Genomic DNA, 21,708 nt, shown 5'->3' on the forward strand with positions numbered 1-21,708 from the left:
GTAAATTGTGTTAATTGTGTGTCTTGTTAATTGTTTCTTCTTGTTGTATGACTGCAGGAACCAAATTTCGTTTGAACTTCATTTGAGGTTCAAATGACAATAGACTGTATTGTATTGTATTTGTGTGGAATTTGAAAGGCTCTCTGTAACCACTAGGGACCTATTCCGTCCCCTCTCTCTACTCTTTCCCAGCCCCCCCCCCCCTTCCCCAATGTGGTCCAGATTCAGACAGGGTAGGGCTGTGGCTGCTGTAAATCCTGTGGTATTTCAGCTAAACAGGGATTATGCTGCAAAGTTTCAGTATTTGCTTACATGTGTAGGTCCTTGTGAACATAATATTGATAACATGCCATGGAAAAATCAAACATCTTTTCCCCCATTTAAAAATATTATACTTTATTGCAGGTTGTACTACCATGGAATTGTCGTACATTCCCTTTGAACGAGGAAGATATAAAACACTTAAATCATCCGGAAGAAGTTGTAGATGAAAAACGTTGTCTTATGCCTCTCACAAGATTATACTCCGCACTCAGTGAGAATGGCTGGGCAGCTTCGGAGAGAGTGCCATCTGCTGGAGAAACAAAATGTTAACTCTCAATCTGGGAACAGAACAGTGCAAAGCAACAGTGTCAATAAACCTGGATTTATTTGGAATTAAAGTTTAAGAATGATAATAAGGTAATATTACAACATTTTTACTTTTCCCTGTGAATATCTGATTTCTAGCCAAACTGTCATCATTGTGATACACGTTGCACAAGAAATTGTATTAAGATTAAATCTCTTTGGGAGATCCTCCAGCTCCTGCCTGAATAGTGCAAAAACATTATTATGATGTGGCACTCAGTGAGAATGGCCGGGCAGCTTCGAAGAGAGTGCCATTTGTCTACATTATGATGTGGCTGTTTCTTTGTTTAGTATATTCTGCTGAAAAATAGATTGGTATGGATGTTAAGTGAAGAGAGTATTTTATCCCTTTTCAGAATGTGAAGGAAACATGCCTGTTAAAAAATACCAACATTTAAACCAGTCCTTAATGCTAGCACAAAATGTTGAACATTTGGTTATTTATAAGTGAAACTCAGTTCATAAATTCTAGGAGCAGATCAAGTCTACCCTGCCATTCAATCATCCCTGATCTATCTTTCCCTTTTAACCCCATTCTCCTGCCTTCGCCCCATAACCCCTGTCAACCGTACTAATCAAGAATCTGTCTCTCCGCCTTCAAAACATCCATTGACTTGGCTTCCACAGCCGTCTGTGGCAATGAATTCTACAGATTCTCCACCCTCTGACTAAAGAAATTCCTTCCCATCTCCTTTCTAAAGGCAAGTCATTTTATTCTGAGGCGATGGCCTCTGGTCCTAGGCACTCGCACTAAACATCCTCCCCATATTCACTCTATCCAGGTCTTTCACTATTCGGTAAGTTTCAATGAGGATGTCATCCTTCTAAACTTTGGTGAGTACAGGCCCAGTGCCTTCAAACGCTCAATGATTGTAAACCCAATCATTCCTGGGATCATTCTTGTAAACTTCTTCTGGACCCTCTCCAATTCCAGCAAATTCTTCCTCTGATATGGGCCCCAAAACTGCTCACAATACTCCAAATTTCTATTTACATTGAGATTTTCTGTTGCATCTGCATTCCTCACTGTGGACATAGCTCAAATTACACATTGGCAATACGTCAGATGTTTGAAAATAGACTAAGTAATCTATTACAACAGAGCCAACTTCTATTGATAATAACCTAGTATATTGGTCTTTACAACGGAGGGAAATTTTTGACGTTGCAATTAACTAGACTCCTTAAATAACATGGACACAATGTTGGATAGACACAAAAAGCTGGAGTAACTCAGTATCTCTGGAGAGAAGGAATGGGAGACCCTTCGATTTAAACCAGCATCTGCAGTTATTTCCTACAGGGAAACGAGAGATATAGACGGTGATGTGGAGAGATAAAGAACAATGAATGAAAGATATGCAAAAAAGTAACGATGATAAAGGAAACGGGCTGTTTGTGGGATGAAAAAGAGAAGCTAGTGCAACTTGGGTGGGGGACGATATAGAGGGAATGCTGGGGCTACCTGAAGTGAGAGAAATCAATATTCATACCATATAAGCTGCCCAAGTGAAATATGAGATGCTGTTCCTCCAATTTGCATTTTGCCTCACTCTGACCATGGAGGAGACTGAGGACAGAAAGGTCTGTGTGCGAATGGGAAGGAGAATTAAAGTGTCCAGCAACTGGGAGATCAAGTTGGTTCACGCGGGCTGAATGAAGGTATTTTGCGAAACAATCAGCCAGTGTGCGTTTGGTCTCGCTGATGTACAAGAGTCCACATCTTGAACAATGGAAACAGTAGATGAGATTGTAGGAGGTGCAGGTGAACCTCTGCCTAACATGAAAGGACTGTCGGGGTCCCTGGACAGAGTCGAGGGAGGAGGTATAGCGACAGGTGTTGCATCTTCTGCGGTTACAGGGGAAGGTACCTGGGGAGGGGGTGGGAAGGGATGAGTTAACCAGGTAGTTGCGGAGGGAACGGTCTCTGCGGAAGGCGAAAAATGATGGAGATGGGAAAATGTGGCTAGAGATGGGATCCCGTTGGAGATGGGGGAAATTTTGGAGGATTATGTGTTGTAAAACATCCTGTTTGATTCTGTCATTATTAAACACAACTAATGCTTTGCATTTTCTTTCCGTCAGGTAATAAATTGAAGCCATTCACGTCAAGAAACATCCTATGTTATTGATTTGATATATCAAAATCAGTAAACTGCAGATATTTTGAAGCTGAAGTCATTGAAGATTTACAGAGCTACCAAGTATCACGGCAAAGCCATGAATGTTTACATTTCAGGAAACAAGCATTGAATGTATTAACAGATGCCATGGTAATATTGTGTCAGTGCAACGTCCAAATACAAGCTTTGCTAAATCCACTGGATATTCTGTACTAAGATCATTTAACTAGCAGCTGGCTCGGAGGTCCTTATAATTCAACAACAAAATTGTTTAAGAATTGTTTCACACCCAAATGCCTTGTTTACTTTTTTGAAGTAAAATTATTTTAGTAAAATGTCTCTCTCATTGGTCTGTCATCTGCACAAAGGATTTCCAAATGGGGGCGAGTATTCAGCACCTTGAGCACGGCAGATATGCACTGATGTTTGCTGTCAAATCATGTCAGCATCTGAAATTCTAACTTGGGCAGCAAGGTGGTGCAGCGGTAGAGTTGTTGCCTTACAGCGCCGGAGACCCAGGTTCGATCCTGACTACAGATGCTGTCTATATGGATTTTATGGGGGGTTTTCGGGAGCAGGTGGGCCAAAGAGCCTGTTTCAGCACTGTATCTCTAAACTAAACTTGGCTACTCACAACATACTTTATGTTGCATGTGGCTAAGTTGTATTCATCTTAATTTGCAAAATGGTGTCTGAGTTGAGTTGAGAGTTTAGTTTATTGTCATGTTTACCAAGGTACAGTGAATAGCTTTTGTTGCGTGCTAACCAGTCAGTGGACAGACAATATATGATTACAATCGAGACATCCACAGTGTGCAAATACACCATAACAGGAATTGGTGCTAGATAAAAACCAGTAAGGTCTGATCAAAGACAGTACCAGGGTCTCCAATGAGATAGAAAGTAGCTCAGAACTAGTTGGTAGGAATGGTTCAGTTGCCTGATATCAGCTGGGAAGAAACTGTCCCCCAAACTAGAGGTGTGCGTTTTCACATTTCCATACTTTTTTCCCCAATGAGATGGGGCAGAAGAAGAAATGACAGGTGCGACAGAGAAGGGAGTGGTTGGGGAATTTCTAATTTGTGTTACAAGAAATATAATGACAAATATTCCTAGTACCACTTTCTACTGAAATATGTTAGTATCTACCATGAGTGACACTGTACACATGTATTCATGAGCAACATTCACAGCATCAGTTATTTTTTGTAGGTAGGACTAAAGATTCTGATGCATATCAAACAGCAGGGGGCTGCTATTATAACCACTTAATTTTTTTTAAGTTGTGCGTTTCCCCCACATCTCTCCAAACATAGCAACATAGTTAGCTGACATGTTTATTTAAACAAGAAACATCAGAAATTGCAGACACTGAAATCTTAAGGTACTATCTGACCCATTGGCATCCTATTTGAATAGACCAGAGACAAAATTAATGATAAATTCTCACTTCCTCGCTGGTACCATAACAAAACCAGATGACAGTAGCATTCAATTTTAAGACTATACTTGAATAGGTGTAAGCAATTCACATTACATCTGATCTATACCGTAACCTATTTCCCCATCTCCATATGACTGGATACTTAACAATCCAAATAAATATGTCACTTAATTCCCATCACCAGGTTTAAAAGAGCTTGCCATAGTAATCAACAAAAGCTCCAGCTTCACACATGACAGTTTTCTGCATTCTGCCATGAAAAGTAACACATGAACAAACTTTTGATAATTTTCCACACAATGATAAATTGTGAGAGAGTGCAAATGTGAAAATGAGAAAAATAATTTCCATACTCCTGTCACAAATCAATGTATCACAACCAAATTAAGAATATGAATTCACATAATTCATACTTTCATGCTGCAATTTATTTTTTACACACAGTGGGTGGTGAGTGTTTGGAACACACTACTGGGGGTAGTGGTTGAAGCAGTTACAGTAATTGCATTTAAAAGACTTTTGCTATGCATATGGATATGCAGAGAATGGAGAGATACGAGTTATGTACAGGTAGATAAGTGATAGTATTGGCATCATATTCGGTTCAGACATTGTGGGCTATATTTAAGAGGGAGTTAGATGTGGCTAAGGGGATCAGGGGGTATGGAGAGAAGGCAGGTACGGGATACTGAGTTGGATGATCAGCCATGATCATATTGAATGGCGGTGCAGGTTCGAAGGGCCGAATGGCCTACTCCTGCACCTAATTTCTATGTTTCTATGAAAGGCCCGTTCTTGTGCGGTTACATCTATGCTTTATTTCTATGAAATATGATGGCAGTATAACATTTATTCAAAACAGCAAAATCTATGGTCAGCCACAGAAAGTAAAATACTAGTAAATATTTGCAGACTACCATATCATTTTGGGTGAAATTTCTTTCAAGTTGTTTGAACAATACTAAAAAATGTTTTAAGTTCGTATTCTCACCACTTGAAGCAGGCATGGTGTAGTTGCGCTGTTGAGCTTTCACCTGTCCAGACTACGCTTCTGAATAGCTTCCATACAAGCATTTCGGAGCAGGTTGATCACCGTTCTGGGATCATCACTCTTCATGACAGCACTGCCAGACACAATCATGTTTGCTCCAGCCTGAAAAAAACCACAAGTAAATGTGAAGGCCCCTGAATCACTCTCCACTCTAAGCCTTGCCCTGCAGTACCGCTGGGAAGCTGCATTTCATTTACTAGTGAAACAGAATATTAGGAATAGGAAAGAATACTTTATTGTCACATGTGACTAAGCACAGTGAGATTCTTTGCTTACATACACAATGTATACAAATAGCAGCCACTACGGCGCTGACACAAAGCAAGCCGGCTCCCCCTCCTCCTCCCTCTCCCCCCTCTCCCTCTCCCCTCCCCCTCCCTCTCCCCCCCCCCCCCAAGCCGGGTCCTCCATTGTCCTTCCCCTCTCCCCTCACGGTGGTCCTCCACGCTCTCATCGACCTCAGGTCGACCCATGAGGCATCACCACCGCGAGGCCTTACCCCTGTCTGGGCATGTTTAATGAATATGAACAATTATGGCAATAAACGTTGAAGGGTCATTAGTTCAACAATATGGAGAGAATAGTTATCGAAGCCCAGGCTTTATTCAAAGTTCGAGTATCAGGTGAAAATGCAAGGACAGGATGTCCTAGAGTGTTCCCGAGCCTGTCTGGATTATCCATTTTGCTGGACCATTAGAAGTCATGGCTTGAGAGGAGTTCACCAGTAACGGCATGGGCCGCCTAGGCAGCCAAGGAGCCTAGATACCGGCCCACAAAATAAGCTTCTGAAGTCTACTATGGGAACAGATCTACCGGCACCGGCCAGGCCAGAGCTCCAGCTGTTGCCGCAGAAGTCTGCTATGGGAACGGAGCTGATGGCTCTGGCTGGGCAGTTGGGCCCATGAGTGTTGTATAGTAGAGGGATATAGGAATACAAGTACATAGTTTGCAGATATAGTTCTTGGGATGAAGGCCAAAACCCTTCTTGGGCGGCACAGTGCCGCAGCGCTAGAGTAGCTGTTTTACAGCACCAGAGACCCAGGTTCAATCCTAACTACAGGTGCTGTCTGTACAGAATTTATATCTTCTCCTTGTGACCGCATGGGTTTTCTCCAGGTGCTCAGGTTTCCTCCCATATTTCAAAGACTTGCAGGTTTGTAGGTTGATGGGCTTCTGTAAATTGTCCCTAATGTGTAGGATGCAAAACCAAGATAACATTGAAATAGTGAACAGGTGATTATTGGTCGGTGCGGACTCAATGGGCCGACGCTGTATCTCTAAATTAAGCTAAACACGAGGGGAGACTTTTTCACACTGGTGGGTATAGCGAACAAGCTGCCAAGGGACATACATGAGGCAGGTACAATAACAGCATTTGGACAGGAAATGTTGGGTAGGACATGTTTTGAGGGACAAGGGCCTAGTGCAGGTAAATGGGAATAGCTCAGATGGGGCAATTTGGTCGGCATGGATGAGTTGGGCCAAAGGGCCTGTTTCCATGCTGAATGAATCTGACCAGAGTTTGAGCCTGTATTTCTAGGAATTTAGAATGAGAGGTGGCTTTATTCAAAGATCCCAAGTGGAGCTTGACAGGATAGGTAGTGGGATGTTTTCATTAGTCGATAAAGGGGACGTACAGTGCATTCAGAAAGTATTCAGGCCCCATCACTTTTTCACATTTTGTTACGTTAGTCTTATTTTAAAATGAATTTATTTTTTTTAATCTTCAATCTACACACAATACCCCAGAAGGAAGATGTAAAAACAGGCGTTTAGAAATTTATGCAAAGTAATTAAAAAGAAATATCACATTTACAGAAGTATTCAGACCCTTTGCTTTGACACTCAATATTGAGCTTAGGTTCTTCTTGTTTCCATTGATTATCTTTGAGAGGTTTCTGAAACTTGATTGGAGTCCACCAGTGGTAAATTAAATTGATTGGACATGATTTGGAAAGGCACACACCTGTCTATATAAGGTCAGACAGTTGACAGTGCATGTCAGAACAAAAACCAAGCCATGAAGACGAAGGAATTGTCCGTAGACCTCAGAGACAGGATTGTGTCGGGACACAGATCTGGGGAAGGGTATATAACAATTTCTGAAGCATTGCAGGTCCTGACGAGCACTGTGGCCTCCGTCATTCTTAAATGGAAGAACTTTGGAACCACCTCATAGAGCTGGCCGTCTGGCCAAACTGGGCAATCACTCTGACAGAGCTCTAGAGTTCCTCTGTGGAGATGGGAGAACGTTCCAGAAGGACAACTATATCTGCGGCACTCCACCAATCAGGCCTTTATGGTAGAGTGGCCATACGGAAGCCACTCCTCAGTAAAAGGCACATGACCGCCCGTGTGGAGTTTGCCAAAAGGCATGAGAAACAAGATTCTCTGGTCTGATGAAACGAAGATTGAACTCTTTGGCCTGAATGCCAAGTGTCACGATTGGAGGAAACCAGGCACCGCTCAACACCTGGCCAATACCATACCTACAGTGAAGCATGGTGGTGGCAGCATCATGCTGTGGGGATGTTTTTCAGCGGCAGGAACTGGGAAACTAATCAGGATCGAGAGAAAGATGAATGGGGCAAAGTACCGCGAGATCCTTGATGAAAACCTGCTCCAGAACATTCTGGACCTCAGACTGGGGCGGAAGTTCACCTTCCAACAGGACAATGACCCTAAGCACACAGCCAAGACAACGCAGGAGTTACTTTGTGACAAGTCTGTGAAAATCTTTCAGTAGCCCAGCCAGAGGCCGGACTTGAACCCGATTGAATATCTCTGGGGGGACCTGAAAATAGCTGTGCATCGACGCTCCTCATCCAGCCTGACAGAGCTTGAGAGGATCTGCAGAGAAGAATGGGAGAAATTACCCAAATACAGGTGTGCCAAGCTTGTAGCGTTATACCCAAGAAGACTTGAGGCTGTAATCGCTGCCAAAGGTGCCTCAACAAAGGGTCTGAATAAAATGTAAATGTGATATTTCAGTTATTTCTTTTTAATTACTTTGCAAACATTTCTAAACACCTGTTTTCGCTTTTTTATTATGGGGTATTGTGTGTAGATTGATGATAAAAAAATGAACTTAAACCATTTTAGAATAAGGCTGTAACGTAACAAAACGTGGAACATTTCTGAATGCATTGTAAAAGCACGATGTAATGCTGAGGCTTTATAAGACTTTCTGAATGCACTGTAACTAAGAGGGAGGGGCTGGTCATTTAAAATCAAACTACACAGACATTTCTTCTCAGAGGGTGGAGAAAATCTGGAATTCTCTGCCCAACACATGGCAGAAGCTGAATTATTAGATATATTGAAAGTAGAGGATAAATAATTGATAAAAGAAAGGGCTAGATGGATGTGTAGAAGATGAGCCAAGGCCAGCATAATTCAAACATGATCATATTTAACAATGAGGCTATTAAAAGATCAGGTCGTCCACCTCTGCTCCTATTGTGTTTTGGTGTAATTCCTCTGTGATTCACTGGGTACTGAATTCACGTTCTAGGTTACTACAATAAAAGTGAAAGTGTTAAGTATCAGACAGATGCTGTCACTCAACTGTCCACCTGCAAAGCTAGTACTTTCAGGAGTATAGATAGATGCTCAAATGCATGTTGAGTGACTCAGGCCCATTTCCCAACCACAGAATGACCAGAGGAATGACATATGGCATTGCAAAGAATGATGTGAACTTGGAAACAATGGCATTTATTCTGTGATCATACATCTGGATTTCATATTTTAAGGGTACAATACCTCTGCACATTTATGAATAGTGTCTGGTCCTACACCTCCATCAACTTCAATATCCAGGGAAGGAAACTGTGTCCTCAACCAAAGCACCTGAAACAAACATAAAAATTGTCGCTTATGGCTCCAAAGCTTTTACAAAAATTATCAGCAAAAGATGGATGAGTAAGGGAAAAACAACATTCTAAGATAACCCATAGCCAATAAGATTGCTAATATATTAAGTTACGCCAGAACTTTACCCAGAAGAGGAGAATCAAGAGCGAGAGGACATAGATTTAAGGTGAGAGGAGAAAGATTTAACAGGAATCCGAGGGGCAACTTTTTCCACGCAGTATATGAAACAAGCTGCCAGGGAGGTTGTTGAGGCAGGTACACAAACAACCAATTGAGGCATTTGGGCCATGGTTAGGAAAGGTTTAGAGGGATATGGGCCAAACATGAGCAGGTGGGACTAGCGCAGATGGGGCATATGGTATTGATCCTTGACTTTCAGACCCACCGATCACAATCTGCGAGGCTAGGTGACAACAATAATTCTAAACATCCGGTGCACTTACAAACACCTGTGAAGCCATGTGTCTCAAACGTTATGGTGCCCTGAAATGGGGGGGGGGGGGGGGACTATGTATTACTGCTGTCATTTCTACATGGTGAAACCAAAATGTATAAAAATGGCCTTTATTAAAATCTGACAACGTGCACTTTAGCCGCATGTGCTTTGTTCTATTACAAATCTCAAATTGTGGAGTCGTACAGAGGCAAATCAATAAATGATGGGTCTTTGCGCCAAACATTATGGAGGACACTGTACTTTTAAAACAGCATGGCAAGTCACAAAATAACTTAAAATAAAGCAAAAAAAGCTGATGATTTACCTTTGTCATCATATCAGCCATGAAACTCTGTCCTCCAAACCCTGGCTCCACAGTCATCACCAGAGCCATATCAATCTGATTTGCCCATGGAGCCAAATCTTCTACAGATGTCCCTGGTTTAATTGCCAACCCCACCTGAGGAGAAACCATACAACGTCACTGTATTATGTGTTCTTGGTGACTACCTTTGTTACTGTGTCCATGCAGTAATCAAAGGTGGAACGCATATAGAACCAGGCATCAAAATTTGTTAGAATGTCCTTCACCTTTGGACTGAGAAACAGCTTACACATCAATGGAGTGGGTCCCCTGTAGCACAAAACAACTAGGATTTAATTTAGGATCGTGTCTAACAGTTATGGAGTAAAGGAACCATTCAACAACAAAACTGTAGGAAATAGAAGTAAATTCCAGGGGCTTTTATAGAAACCAATTCTTTGTTCACGTGAAATATAAAGTCAATGGAAGACTTTACTTCAACCATGTCCTGTAGCCCTGCATTTTGTAACTTTTATGTTCCTTCATTCAAATTCTCACTTTTCTCTCTAACCACCAGTATTAATAAATCAACAAGCTCCACTACTTTACCCCTCAGTAACGCTGGCATCACCTTATCAGATATCCACTTTGCCCTATCCACCTCCTGTGCAAGTTAATGCTGACTTGGTTTCTCTGCCAGTTCTGATGAAGATCTTTGATATGAAAGGTTAACCGTTTCAGTTCCCATGACATTGTCCAACCTACTGAGTGTTTCCAGTATTTTCCTTTTTAATTTCCGATTTAAGCATTTGGAATTTTTATGGTTTTCAATTAGAGGAAAGCTGTGCATGCAAATAATAAAATTGATAAGCTGCAGATAAAAGTTGCTGCATATGTTTTTGATGCAGTTGAACTAATATAGTTATTGTTCAAACAAGTCTCGTCGATATTCACCAGACATGACGATATGGAGGCTGGAGAATTAAGGGGTGCAATGATATTCTGGATTATGTTGACATCAGGAAGAAGAAAATCGTAGAAATATTGGCACAAATTAGAGTGGATAAATCTCTCTGACAGAGAGCCTGACAGTTTGTTGCATCTTTATACACCATGTAGCAGCAGACTGGAGAATAGATAATGTTGTCCCCTTAGGAATAAGATGGAAACTATAGGGCAGTGAGCCTCTTTTAGAGATAGAAAAGTTGTAGGAGAAGATTGTGAGGGACAGGATTTATGTTCACTTGGAAAGGTAGATACTGATTAGGAGGAAAACAAAGTGCTAAAGGCAGCCTCTGTGGATGGAACACAGACATCATCCATTTTACTGATTCTAAAGAGCCAGCATGATTTTGTTCAGGGTAGATGATTTCTCACAAATCTCATCGTGCTTTTCCTCATGTTTGCATGGACTTCAGGAAAGCTATTAACAAGGTTCGACCTGGTAGGCTTGTCCAGAACATTAAGGCACAAAGGACCCAAGATGTGTTGCAAACTGCAACCAAACATGGTTTGGTAATAGGAGAGGGTAGTGGCGGATGGGTATTTTTTTGACTTGAACAAGTGGTGTATAGTAGGGATTAGTGCTGGAACCTTTGTGGTTTATAATAGAATGTAGATGGTTCAATTAGTAGGTTTGCAGACAGCACACAAAGCGATGGAGTCATAGACAGCAAAGAGTTAAGGATACAGCAGGATGTGGAACAGCTGGAAACTTATATTAGCTACATTTAGTTTATTGTCACGTGCTATCCAGCAGCGGAAAGACAATTTGTGATTACAATCGAGCATTCCACAATGTGCAGATATGGGATAAAGTTAATAATATATAGTGCCAGATAAAGCCCAGTAAAGTCCAATCAAAGATAGTCCGAAGGTTTCCAAAGAGGTAGATGGTAGCTCAGAACTGCTCTCTAATTGTTTATAGGATGGGTCAATTGCCCAATGACAGCTGGGAAGAAAATGTCCCTGCATTTGGAGGTATGCTTTTACCCAAAAGCATAGAAGAACATGGTAAATCAGATTAGTGTAGATGGTCAAAATGGATGGTGTGAACATGGAAGAAATGTCCACCACTGTGCTAAATCACACACCCAGGTGCAAGTTGCATCTGCAGATAATAGCAGATAACAGTAAGCGTTAGGCTGTAGAATGACAGACAGGACTTCAAGTTGGATAAAAGTACAAAGCATTTCAATTACGAGGAGACGGTTGCTGGGTTTGTTTTCCTTGAAGCACAGTTGATGAAGGACGATGGAAGATTCGCAAAATTGTGAGGGGCATAGAGTACATAGTAGACAACTTTTCTGAATGGTAAGTGTCAAGAAACAGAGGGTAGACACAAAATGCTGGAGTAACTCAGCGGGACAGGCAGCATCTCAGGAGAGAATTAATAGGTGACGTTTCGGGTCGTAAGCAGTCAGAGGCATCTGAGGAATAATTCTTTCACCCAGTAGGTCTTGGAATTTGTAATATTCTGCCCAAGTGATTGAGGAAGGAGAATATTTCAAGAATATTTAATAATCAATAATTAGAGGTGGAATACTTAAGTCTTACTCATCTGTCAGGACATGGAGTGGACTACCTCAAAACCTGGTAGAAGCCAAATCCATGAATGATTTTTAAAGGGAAGGTGGACAATTGCTCGAGCAGACCTAGAAGAAATGCCGAGAATGTGGAGAGGGGAGGGGCAAACAGAACATCCACAAACAAATCACTGCAGATGATGGAATTAAATATTCCATGTCATAAGATTTTGAGGGAGGATGCAGAAAATGAACCAATTAAAAGTTCCAGCAATTTTAATAGGTCAGGATGAAAGGAAGGGAAAACAATCAACGGAACTCCTTGATTGTGTTAATTCTGAATTGTCCACAGGCATCCTTAGAACAGCGATCAAATGGAAGAATCTATCCATTCAAGTTGAAAGGGCTGGTAGCAAATGAAACCTTTCACTCAAAGATATAAGGAAAGCTCAAAGTATAAATGCATTCAATTCCATGAGCACAAGTAGGATCGTTTTTCAGATATAATAAGATGGTAGGGTATACTACATTTTAAACAGCAAATGAAAATATATTAATTAGTCCAACTGTCAGGGACTATTCATCCAGCAGTAACAGTGCGATGAAATTAGGTGTTATATTTTCGAAATGTAACAGTTGGTAATATTTGAGATTTTGGAATGGATGTGAATAACAGCTGACCAAAACCCAGACAGAATATTACCGGGCACAACTACAGAGGAGAATGGAGGCAGTAAAAAAGTTCTATTACTAGGACCAATGAAAACGTTGAGAGTGCCACTTACCAAAAAGAACAGTCAGGAAGAGAGAAATAAAACTAAAGAAAAATGTTTATGCACCAAGAATTGAGTAAATCCAGGGGTCTGGGGAAGATACAAAGAGCTGCAAAAAAAGGAAAAACATTGCAAGAGATATTAAAATTAGCTCAAAAATGATTTAAAAATCATAGTCATGAATGATCTAGATGATATATTGTAAATAATAATAAAGAAATGTCTGATTTGCTGACTAAATAATTTTCACAGAGGAAATAAATAACCCATCATGCACTGGAATTCTCTACTTTTAATGGAAAGAAGAAAACAGAATTGTAAAATAGTAATGGTCCATCTGCACAAATCCCTCGGTCCTAATGACTAATGACCTAATGACGGTCCTAATTCACCGAATTTCCTCAATATTAGAAAATTGAAGAGATTTGCTATGTTCATTAATATTCTCTTGAACCTCTACATGTTCACTGGTTACATCACAGCCTGGTTCGGCAACTCAAACATTCACGAACAAAGACGATTGCAGAAAATAGTGAACAGTGCTCAATCAATCATGGGTGCTGACCTCCCCACCATTGAAGATATCCACAGGAGGCACTGCCTCAAAAAGGCAGCCAGCATCACCAGGGACCCACACTAGCCCAGCCACATTCTCAGACTTGTCCCCTCTTGTACTGTACCTCAGTGTTATTGAATGACAGACCTGATCCCTCCTTTACAGTACCGGTTTTATACAATAACAGACTTAATGTATCCCAGTTATACAGTGGACAACTGTACTTCCTGGCACTGTACTAGTATTGCTCATATACCATCTGTAGTGGGACTGATCCCGTTTTTTCACAATGTCAGACAGATAATTCCATACTCTGGCACAGTTTAAAATACTCTCATGTTACATGACCCAGATTTGGAAGGATACAATCCAGGATTCTATTCACGGTTTTCCACAGTTAAAGATAATGCAGCTGTTCCTTCTGTACACTGAATATTCACATAAACAAAACACTTCTTCTTGCGTATGGCATGCACAGCCTAAAGTTGCAGGACAACTTGTTCTATTTGATCTTATTTGATTGTGCACGTTGGGTTGATTGCATTCTTCGAAACAGGGCGGACCACATGAAGGTTGCAATCTCCCACCCCAACAAAACACTCTGGACACCGGATACATACATATTCGAACACATCAACTCTTTCATCTCACCTTCATACAATTTTCTCTTATGTCTTTGATGAGAGAACCAGGGTTGTTCGTAGCCTCCAGGTGGAATGTGTACTGATTCGCTCCTGCTACTGCCATAGGATTCACCCACTGCTCCGGCTTTGAGACCATCATGTGCATGTCTGTAAAGAAAACAGTACAGTACAAGGCAATACTTCTTAAGTTCCTCTCACCAGTGTTCATAACAATTAGATCTATGAAACTCACTGCAGAAATAGAGCCAGGTTCTGCAGATGAAGAGAACAACTGCTCTGCAAATTACATTCACAAATTTACAACCATGACAATTAGCAAACTAAAACCCTATAGGACTTATTTATCGAACATGGACAGCCCCACAGATACTCAGGGATAGTTGGGTTTTGAGGGGAATCTTAAAAGAAATTAGAGGCCTTGAGATTAACTGCGAAACATGAAATCTAGATAACTAAAGGTATAGCCACCAATGATACTTTGAAACCTCTGATTCTAAACTAAATGCACTGCCTCTCAGGTCATGATCTCCTTCTCTCAAAATATCTTGGGATTTATTGGAAATTTTATTTACTGAGTGTTTACACAACATTCACAATCCATCCAGGACAAATGGCTAATCCAAGTTATAGCTGCTGTCCAAAAATATCCAGGTTATCTTAACAATTCTTCAAAATAGTGTTAAATCGATGAACCATACTTGTGGCATAGTGAGGATAGGGTGGTCTCTTTATTAAAATCTACTGCATAATATTGCAGCAATAAAGTGAGCAGCTGTGGGATGCCTCACCACTTCCAGTGGCTGGGGGTTACATTTTGATTGGCTAAAGAACCTTTACCTTACTCCATCATTGCTTTGGTGAGAGATAAAGGCGCACGTTGTTGATTTGCCACACCCTATGTCACATTCCTGCCATTTTCAAGACTAAAACATGCTAACATGCTTTGATATGGCACCAAATGCCTATACACAACAGCTCACCCTTAATGGAATGCCATACTTGGGAGACAAGTACTCTGCCCTAGCAGAAAGCATGAAATGCTAATCACCATCCAGCTTTAGCTTCAACTTCCAGAAGCTAAGTAGATAAATCAGGGGTAAAACTAATACAATTATCATCAACTTCCATTCATATCAAACCTTAAACATAGTAAAATACTAACCTTGGGTCCCTGTCACACAGGAGGCTTGGTCCCCCCAATGCAAATATTCCCCCACTGCACAGGCGCAGCTCATTTCCCCTCATCCCTAGCACTCTCTCCCCATCCTCTTCACCCTCCCTCCTCCCCCACTCCCTCCCTCACCTCTCTCTCTCTCCTTTCCCCTACCCTTGGATCGGCCTGGAAACACCAGCAGCTCCGGCCGCTCCGGCGTGTGGGCCAGAGGGGAGTGTGGGGGAGATGGGAAGAGCTTGGAGAAAAGATGGGGGAAGGGCCATGGGGGAGAGGGGAGTATCACGGGGGAGAGGGGGGCAGGAGCTAGCGAGGGGGACCAGAGGGGAAGGGGCCATTTCTGGTCCTTCCGAAAATTGTGTCCGGTTGGAGACCTCCGCCGACCACCAATAGCATCCCTCAGCTCCAGTCAAGATGCGATGGCGCAAGAAGGGACGGACGGTCCCGGGGAGTGACAGAAGAGCGGTCCGCGCGCGCGGTGCTAACTGGCAGGAGTAATCGATCTGCGCATGCACAGTTTTTACGATTTTTAAACATCGCTAACTTTTACATTATACCACCAATCAGAATGAAACTTGGTGCACTCGCAGCACAGGAGAATGGCAAGTGAGCTGGTGAAAATTCTAGCGCTATCACGTACCGTTTTTGCGCAAATAGAAAAAACGAGCAAACCAGAAGAGCACAAGATCAGAGCTTTAGTTATGTGTAGATTGCAAATACTTCACAGGAGCATACCAAACTAATGCAAGGTTTACAAGATGATTACCAAAACCTGAATCTCAAAGAAGTAGATTCCAAAAAGTGTCTCAAAGGCAGAACACACCCAACAGAGAACTTTAGAGCTTAGAATCTAGATAGCAGAAGCTCAGCTGCCAATGTTGCAGCCATTAAATTCAGGAATAGTCAAGAAGCCAAAACTGTGGGTATCTGGGATTTTCACCTGGTTGGAGCAAATTACAAGGTAAAGGTGCTTGAAATCAGAGCTTGTCTGGGAAAGATGATTTTTTTTTCAATTGAGACATTAACTAGGACGATGTTGGTCAGTGGGTTGATGAGTCGACGGAGCATGGTGCAAGTTGCAGACTGGCAATAAAGTTCTGTTAAACTTCAAGTTTATAGAATATAGAACTTGAGAACCAGGAGTGCACTGGAACTGTCAAGTCTAGAAGTCTCAACACACATTAGAACTTCTGCCCCACAGGCTGGGGTAAGGGAAGCAGGCTGACTGGCATCGAACCATCACACCAAGGTTGCAAATGGTCTGGGTCCATTTTGACCACTGTTGCTCGTGAGGATGGAGTTATTAGCTGAGAAATTGTGAGTGACAGAGCCCAAGATGAGGTCTTAGCCATTCCCAATATTTAGATGAGCTGTTCCACTGATCTTCCTCATATAGTTACTTCCTTAAAGCATTTGATAATGCTTGGAATGAAAGGCAACATGCATCTCGAGCTTTATTGTTACTTTTTCATTTATTCGAAGACATTAGAATTTAAGAGATTGTCATTGTTGATGTTTTCAAACATAGGCTTGAACATGACTGCCAAAGATCAAATAATTTCTTTGAATTCATGGTTTACAGTGGAAGAATATATTTAGCGTTACTGCTGTAGAAACAAAGAACTGAAGATGCTGGTTAATTTGATGTTTCCAAGGAGTTGCATTATAAATACTGATTAACCCAAACCTGGATAAATTGTGAATGGGGGAAATGCGTAAGATAGAGGTAAAATCAATCCTTGTGAGAAAGAGAAAATATACAGGTCTCAGCGTCCTGCATGTCACAGCTCAGATATTAGTTTCATGTTCAATAGTAGGATAAAATCCAGGCGACTGCATACAAGCACATACAACACAACACAAACAGGGTTGCAACATATAACATGAGCGATTAAGAGTGGTTTTGTTTGGTTTATTATTGTTAAATGTATTGATATACAGCAAAAAATTGTTTTGAATGCTATCCAAGCAAATTAAATCATACGATGGTTTATAATAGATGCAAGTAAATCGGCTGGTGCCAGCATGCAAACCACGCTCCAACATCTACTGCTTGCAATGTAAATGCTGATTATCCACATTTATCTGTGCCCCCATTTCAATAATTTCATGTACACAACTACAACATCTGTATTGAGACACTAGAGACTGCAGGTGCTGGAGCGACAAACAATCTGCTGGAGGAACTCAGCAACATCTGTGGATATAAAATAATGGTCCACATTTTGGGTCAAAACCCTGATGAAGGTGCTACTCGGCCTCTGATCTCCTCCAACAAATTGTTTGTTGCACAAGACACTGATGTTGCAAATCTTACCAAAGAAGGGCTCTTGTCCAAGATCTTTCCGAAGACATTCCACCACAGGATGACCAAAGGTGATGTTAGGCACAAAATGGCTGAAGGAGAGAGGACAAAGTCTTCAGATGTTTGAATCATGACATTACCTGCAATCATTACAACTAACATGGAAGCCATTCAGAATCAAAATTCAACCCAACTCTGCAATTCAGATCTCCAAAAGCATGATCCCTTTCACAAATCCCTATCCACTGCCTTTCAGACAATGCATTAAACTTCCTATCTTCCTTTTTTTATGGTGGAGGTTACAAGAATCCCATTTTTGCTGCCATCTTTTTGCCAATTCATTCCACAAATGTATCCACAAAAGCTCGTTTTCTGAGCAATCTGATACTCGCTCCAAAAATGTACCTCTCCCCTTAAGCGTTTGTGGTCACTCATAACTTAAATATTTCAATAAATCTCTTCATCCTACGTCCTGATATACTTGGAATGAAATATTCAGAATTCAACAAAACCAAAATGCAATAAAATACAACAACTGAGACCTTACTAATGAATTGTAAAAGCTTACTGTTAACTGTTGGCAAATGTTCATCGCACCTTCCTCTATACTTACAACATCCCCCCAAAATTGTATTATTGACCCTTCATGCCGTATCTCCAAAATTTCACACTTATTAACACACTTATTCACAACATTAATCCACCAACTTCTTTAAGTCTAGACTTAAAACTTATTTCCACTCACAAGCGTTTCTTGAAGTCCTCTGAGGGAGCGCTGTATGTATGTATTTATGCATGTATTGGTAGATATATGTACCACTGTATGTAGCACGTTAGTACTTGCACTGATGTAAAGCACTTTGGTCAACAAGAGTTGTTTTTAAATGTGCTATAGAAATAAAATTGACTTGACTTGACTTCTGCCTTGCATGTTCACATTTTATCAGTTGTCTCTGTTCTCATGAAGTCTGCAATGATCCTGCTTAATTTTCTTCTCCTGACAAGTGTTGTATCTTGAAGATAGACACAAAATGCTGGAGTAACTCAGTGGGACAGGCAGCATGTCTGGAAAGAAGAAACCCATTCCTTCTAAAAGAGACCCACAGATGCTGCCTGTCCCGCTGAGTTACTCCAGCATGTTGTGTCACTCTTTGATTGAAACCAGCATCTGCAGTTCCTTCCTACAAAAGTGTTGAATCTTGTACAACAATCAAATTTGCATTCCTTATACCCAAGTTCAGGGTCTGTCAGGTAAAAGAAGAATAATCTTAATGCTAACCCTGAATGGAAGCCAGTGTAAATTTCCCTCCAGCCACAAAATATCAATTCACTGCAAAATTGATTTTTCTTGAGGTCCTAAATGTGCTATAGAAATAAAATTGACTTGTCATTGTATCACAGGGTTCCGAGTGGCTATAGATCATTCACTGCAAGAATAAGGTCCAAAACGGTGTGGTATTCCATCACCACATAACACAGGTTTACTGGGATTGCAAGTATATATCTGTCAACACATGTTACTTGTAAATAATCTATAGCTCGTGGATCTAGAAGGCGAGGACACAAGGGATCCAGGGTGAGTGAGGAAATTGGATACAAAAATGGTTTGCTGATCGGAGGTAGATGGTGTTAGTGGAAGCCTGTCACCAGTGTTGTGCCGCTAGGATCAGTGCTGGATCCCTTGTTTATTATGTATATTAATGATTCGGATAACAATGTAGGTGGCATGAACCTGGAGTCAGTCTCAAGAGCGGGGGATCAATGATTCAAGGCACACAAAGTTTTTTTTCTCCAGAGGCCTGTGGCAGCTCAAACATCAAATAAACATTTGGATATTAAGGGAATTGATATGGGATTACTACAGGAAAGGAAGAAAGAAGTGCCTAGGTAAGAAGGATTCAAGGAAGAGATCCAAGAAGGGGAGTGGGAGTGGGGGCACGCTTGTTGGCCCAGAGATGGCAATCAAGGGCAATGCGAATTTGTGGAGCATGGGTAACAGCAGCATCTCTGGATAGAAGAAATGGGTGACGTTTTGGATTGAGGTGATGTTTGGTGACCTTTTCGTTCTTCAAACTGAATCAGGGGAGTGGGAGACACAGATTTAAAGTATAAGGTGTGAAAACGAGACATCAAAGGGGATGGAAATCAAGGAAAATGTAGAATAGATCGTTGTTAGCTGGGGGAAGGTGACAACGAAGCACACAAAGATAAAAATGTAATCAAGGGGACAGTCAGACTGGTTGGAGAACTAGGCTGGGGGAGAGGGAAAGCAAGGGTTACTTGAAGTTAGAGAAGTCGTTATGCATACCCGCTGGATTGTAAGCTGCCCCAGCAAAATATGAGGTGCCATTCCTCTAATTTGCATTGGGCCTCACTCTGACAGAGGAGAACATGACGGAAATGTCGCCCATTCCTTCTCACCATGGCACACCAGATATTATGTAAATCCTCTGTCCCACTTTCCCGAGTTACTCCCAAATTCTCCCGGGTTTTCCCCTTGATTCAAACTCGGAGAAACCAGCCGTGGGTAGTCGGGCTATTTTTTTTTACTCGTGGACATTTTTCAACATGCTGAAAAAAACGTCCCGACTTACCTGATGCCCCGAGTACCTATGGCTGGCAATACGAGCCGCTACGAAATATCTACAGACTCCTACGGACATTCTACAAGTTTGAATCAAGGGGAAAACTCTGGAGAATTTGTGAGTAATTCGGGAAAGTGGGACAGGGCCTTAACATTGTTGTAGGTGATGCATTGGCAAGTATAGTGGACTGGCTCACCCGCAGGAAGCAGGTAAAAGAAATGAGGTCAATTTCAGGTTGACAACCGATATCCAGTGGGGTGCCACAGGGATCTGTGCTAAGGCTGTAACTCTTGAGAATATATATTAAGTTTGGAAAGTAACTGGAAAGGACAGGAACACAAGGTGAGGAATGGGGGCGTTTTTGAATTCTTGAAATGAACAATACCCAAGGGGCAAAAACTAGAAGGAAAGAGAAGCACAAATCACAAGACAGACTTGGATGGAAGAAGAATGCCAACCCGTCCTTTAACCCCGACCCAGTCCCCATCCTCGGTCCCAATGCTCGAGTCGTTCCCCTGGTATTTGACACCCCCCCCCCCCCATCTTCACCCCCTCCACCCCCACCCCAGACCACACCATGTTTGCCGTCTCTTCGCCACAGGCCCCGGTTCACCGCTGCCCCAGTGCCGTGGCACGCCTCCCCTTACCCGTCCATCACATCCAAATGCAGGTAATCGGCTCCACACGCCAGCATGCGGCGGCACTCGGCGCCCAGGCGCGACAGGTCGCTGTTGAGGATAGACGGCCCGATGCGGCAGCAGTTCGCCATCGCGACCACGGGAACTACAACTCCCGGCCTGCCCTGCGGCGCGCGCATGCGCTGTGGGCAGCAGCTGCAGGTCTTGTCTCGCCTCCAGCTCTTCACCCAACCCAGACCCGAAACATGTCTGACCCGCTGCGTTATTCCAGCACTTTGTCTATCTTTGGGAAGCTTTGGGTTAATTGCGAGCCACCGCTGCCAGAATCTATTACTGCAGCAGATACTGGAGGATCGGACCATGCAAATGATATAGGGTGGAGACCAGACCAACCAGTTAGATTTAGTGGCAATGTTACAACATTTTGAGATTCTAAAAATCAAGTCTGCAATTTATCCCATCAGATAAAGCATAAAAAGAAGTTTAATTTGACACCTAATTCACTTTCATACCTTCAGTATTAAAAAAAGTTATGGCCATTCTTGGAAATTAGTATCTTGTTCTCTATTGCTTTTCCATTGACTTAACACAAAAGCTGTTATCGAGGACAGTCAAAAGCCCATAACTTTCTTAAAAATTAAGAGAAC

At 41.9% G+C, this 21,708-nt stretch overlaps 1 protein-coding gene across 2 annotated transcripts; it reads right to left on the bottom strand.

Annotated features, from left to right (window-relative positions):
* Positions 1 to 379: 379 nt before the first annotated feature.
* rpe (ribulose-5-phosphate-3-epimerase) lies at positions 380 to 21,227 on the bottom strand. 2 transcript variants are annotated; one of them, XM_055638187.1, is made up of 7 exons: positions 21,071 to 21,227; positions 17,851 to 17,930; positions 14,370 to 14,509; positions 9,886 to 10,020; positions 9,014 to 9,100; positions 5,189 to 5,350; positions 380 to 571 (listed from the first exon to the last, which is right to left on the bottom strand). In XM_055638187.1, exons 1-6 carry the CDS (start codon positions 21,190 to 21,192, stop codon positions 5,228 to 5,230), a joined length of 687 nt encoding a protein of 228 aa, XP_055494162.1. In that variant the 5' UTR covers positions 21,193 to 21,227; the 3' UTR covers positions 380 to 571; positions 5,189 to 5,227. The 2 variants fall into 2 exon arrangements, with proteins under 2 accessions (XP_055494162.1, XP_055494161.1); XM_055638186.1 differs by having other exon boundaries at positions 380 to 574.
* Positions 21,228 to 21,708: the final 481 nt, after the last annotated feature.

The sequence above is a fragment of the Leucoraja erinacea genome, chromosome 7 (assembly GCF_028641065.1).
Source record: "Leucoraja erinacea ecotype New England chromosome 7, Leri_hhj_1, whole genome shotgun sequence".
NCBI classification, from domain to species: domain Eukaryota; kingdom Metazoa; phylum Chordata; class Chondrichthyes; order Rajiformes; family Rajidae; genus Leucoraja; species Leucoraja erinaceus.

Excerpts from the sequence above, each read along its gene's own strand:
- rpe (XM_055638187.1), bottom strand. The coding sequence starts at position 21,192 with ATGGCGAACTGCTGCCGCATCGGGCCGTCTATCCTCAACAGCGACCTG. Across the intron at positions 17,931-21,070 it reads CATTTGGATGTGATGGACGG|CCATTTTGTGCCTAACATCA; the intron begins GTAAGGGGAGGC and ends TCTCTCCTTCAG. Across the intron at positions 14,510-17,850 it reads TGGACAAGAGCCCTTCTTTG|ACATGCACATGATGGTCTCA; the intron begins GTAAGATTTGCA and ends TTTTCTTTACAG.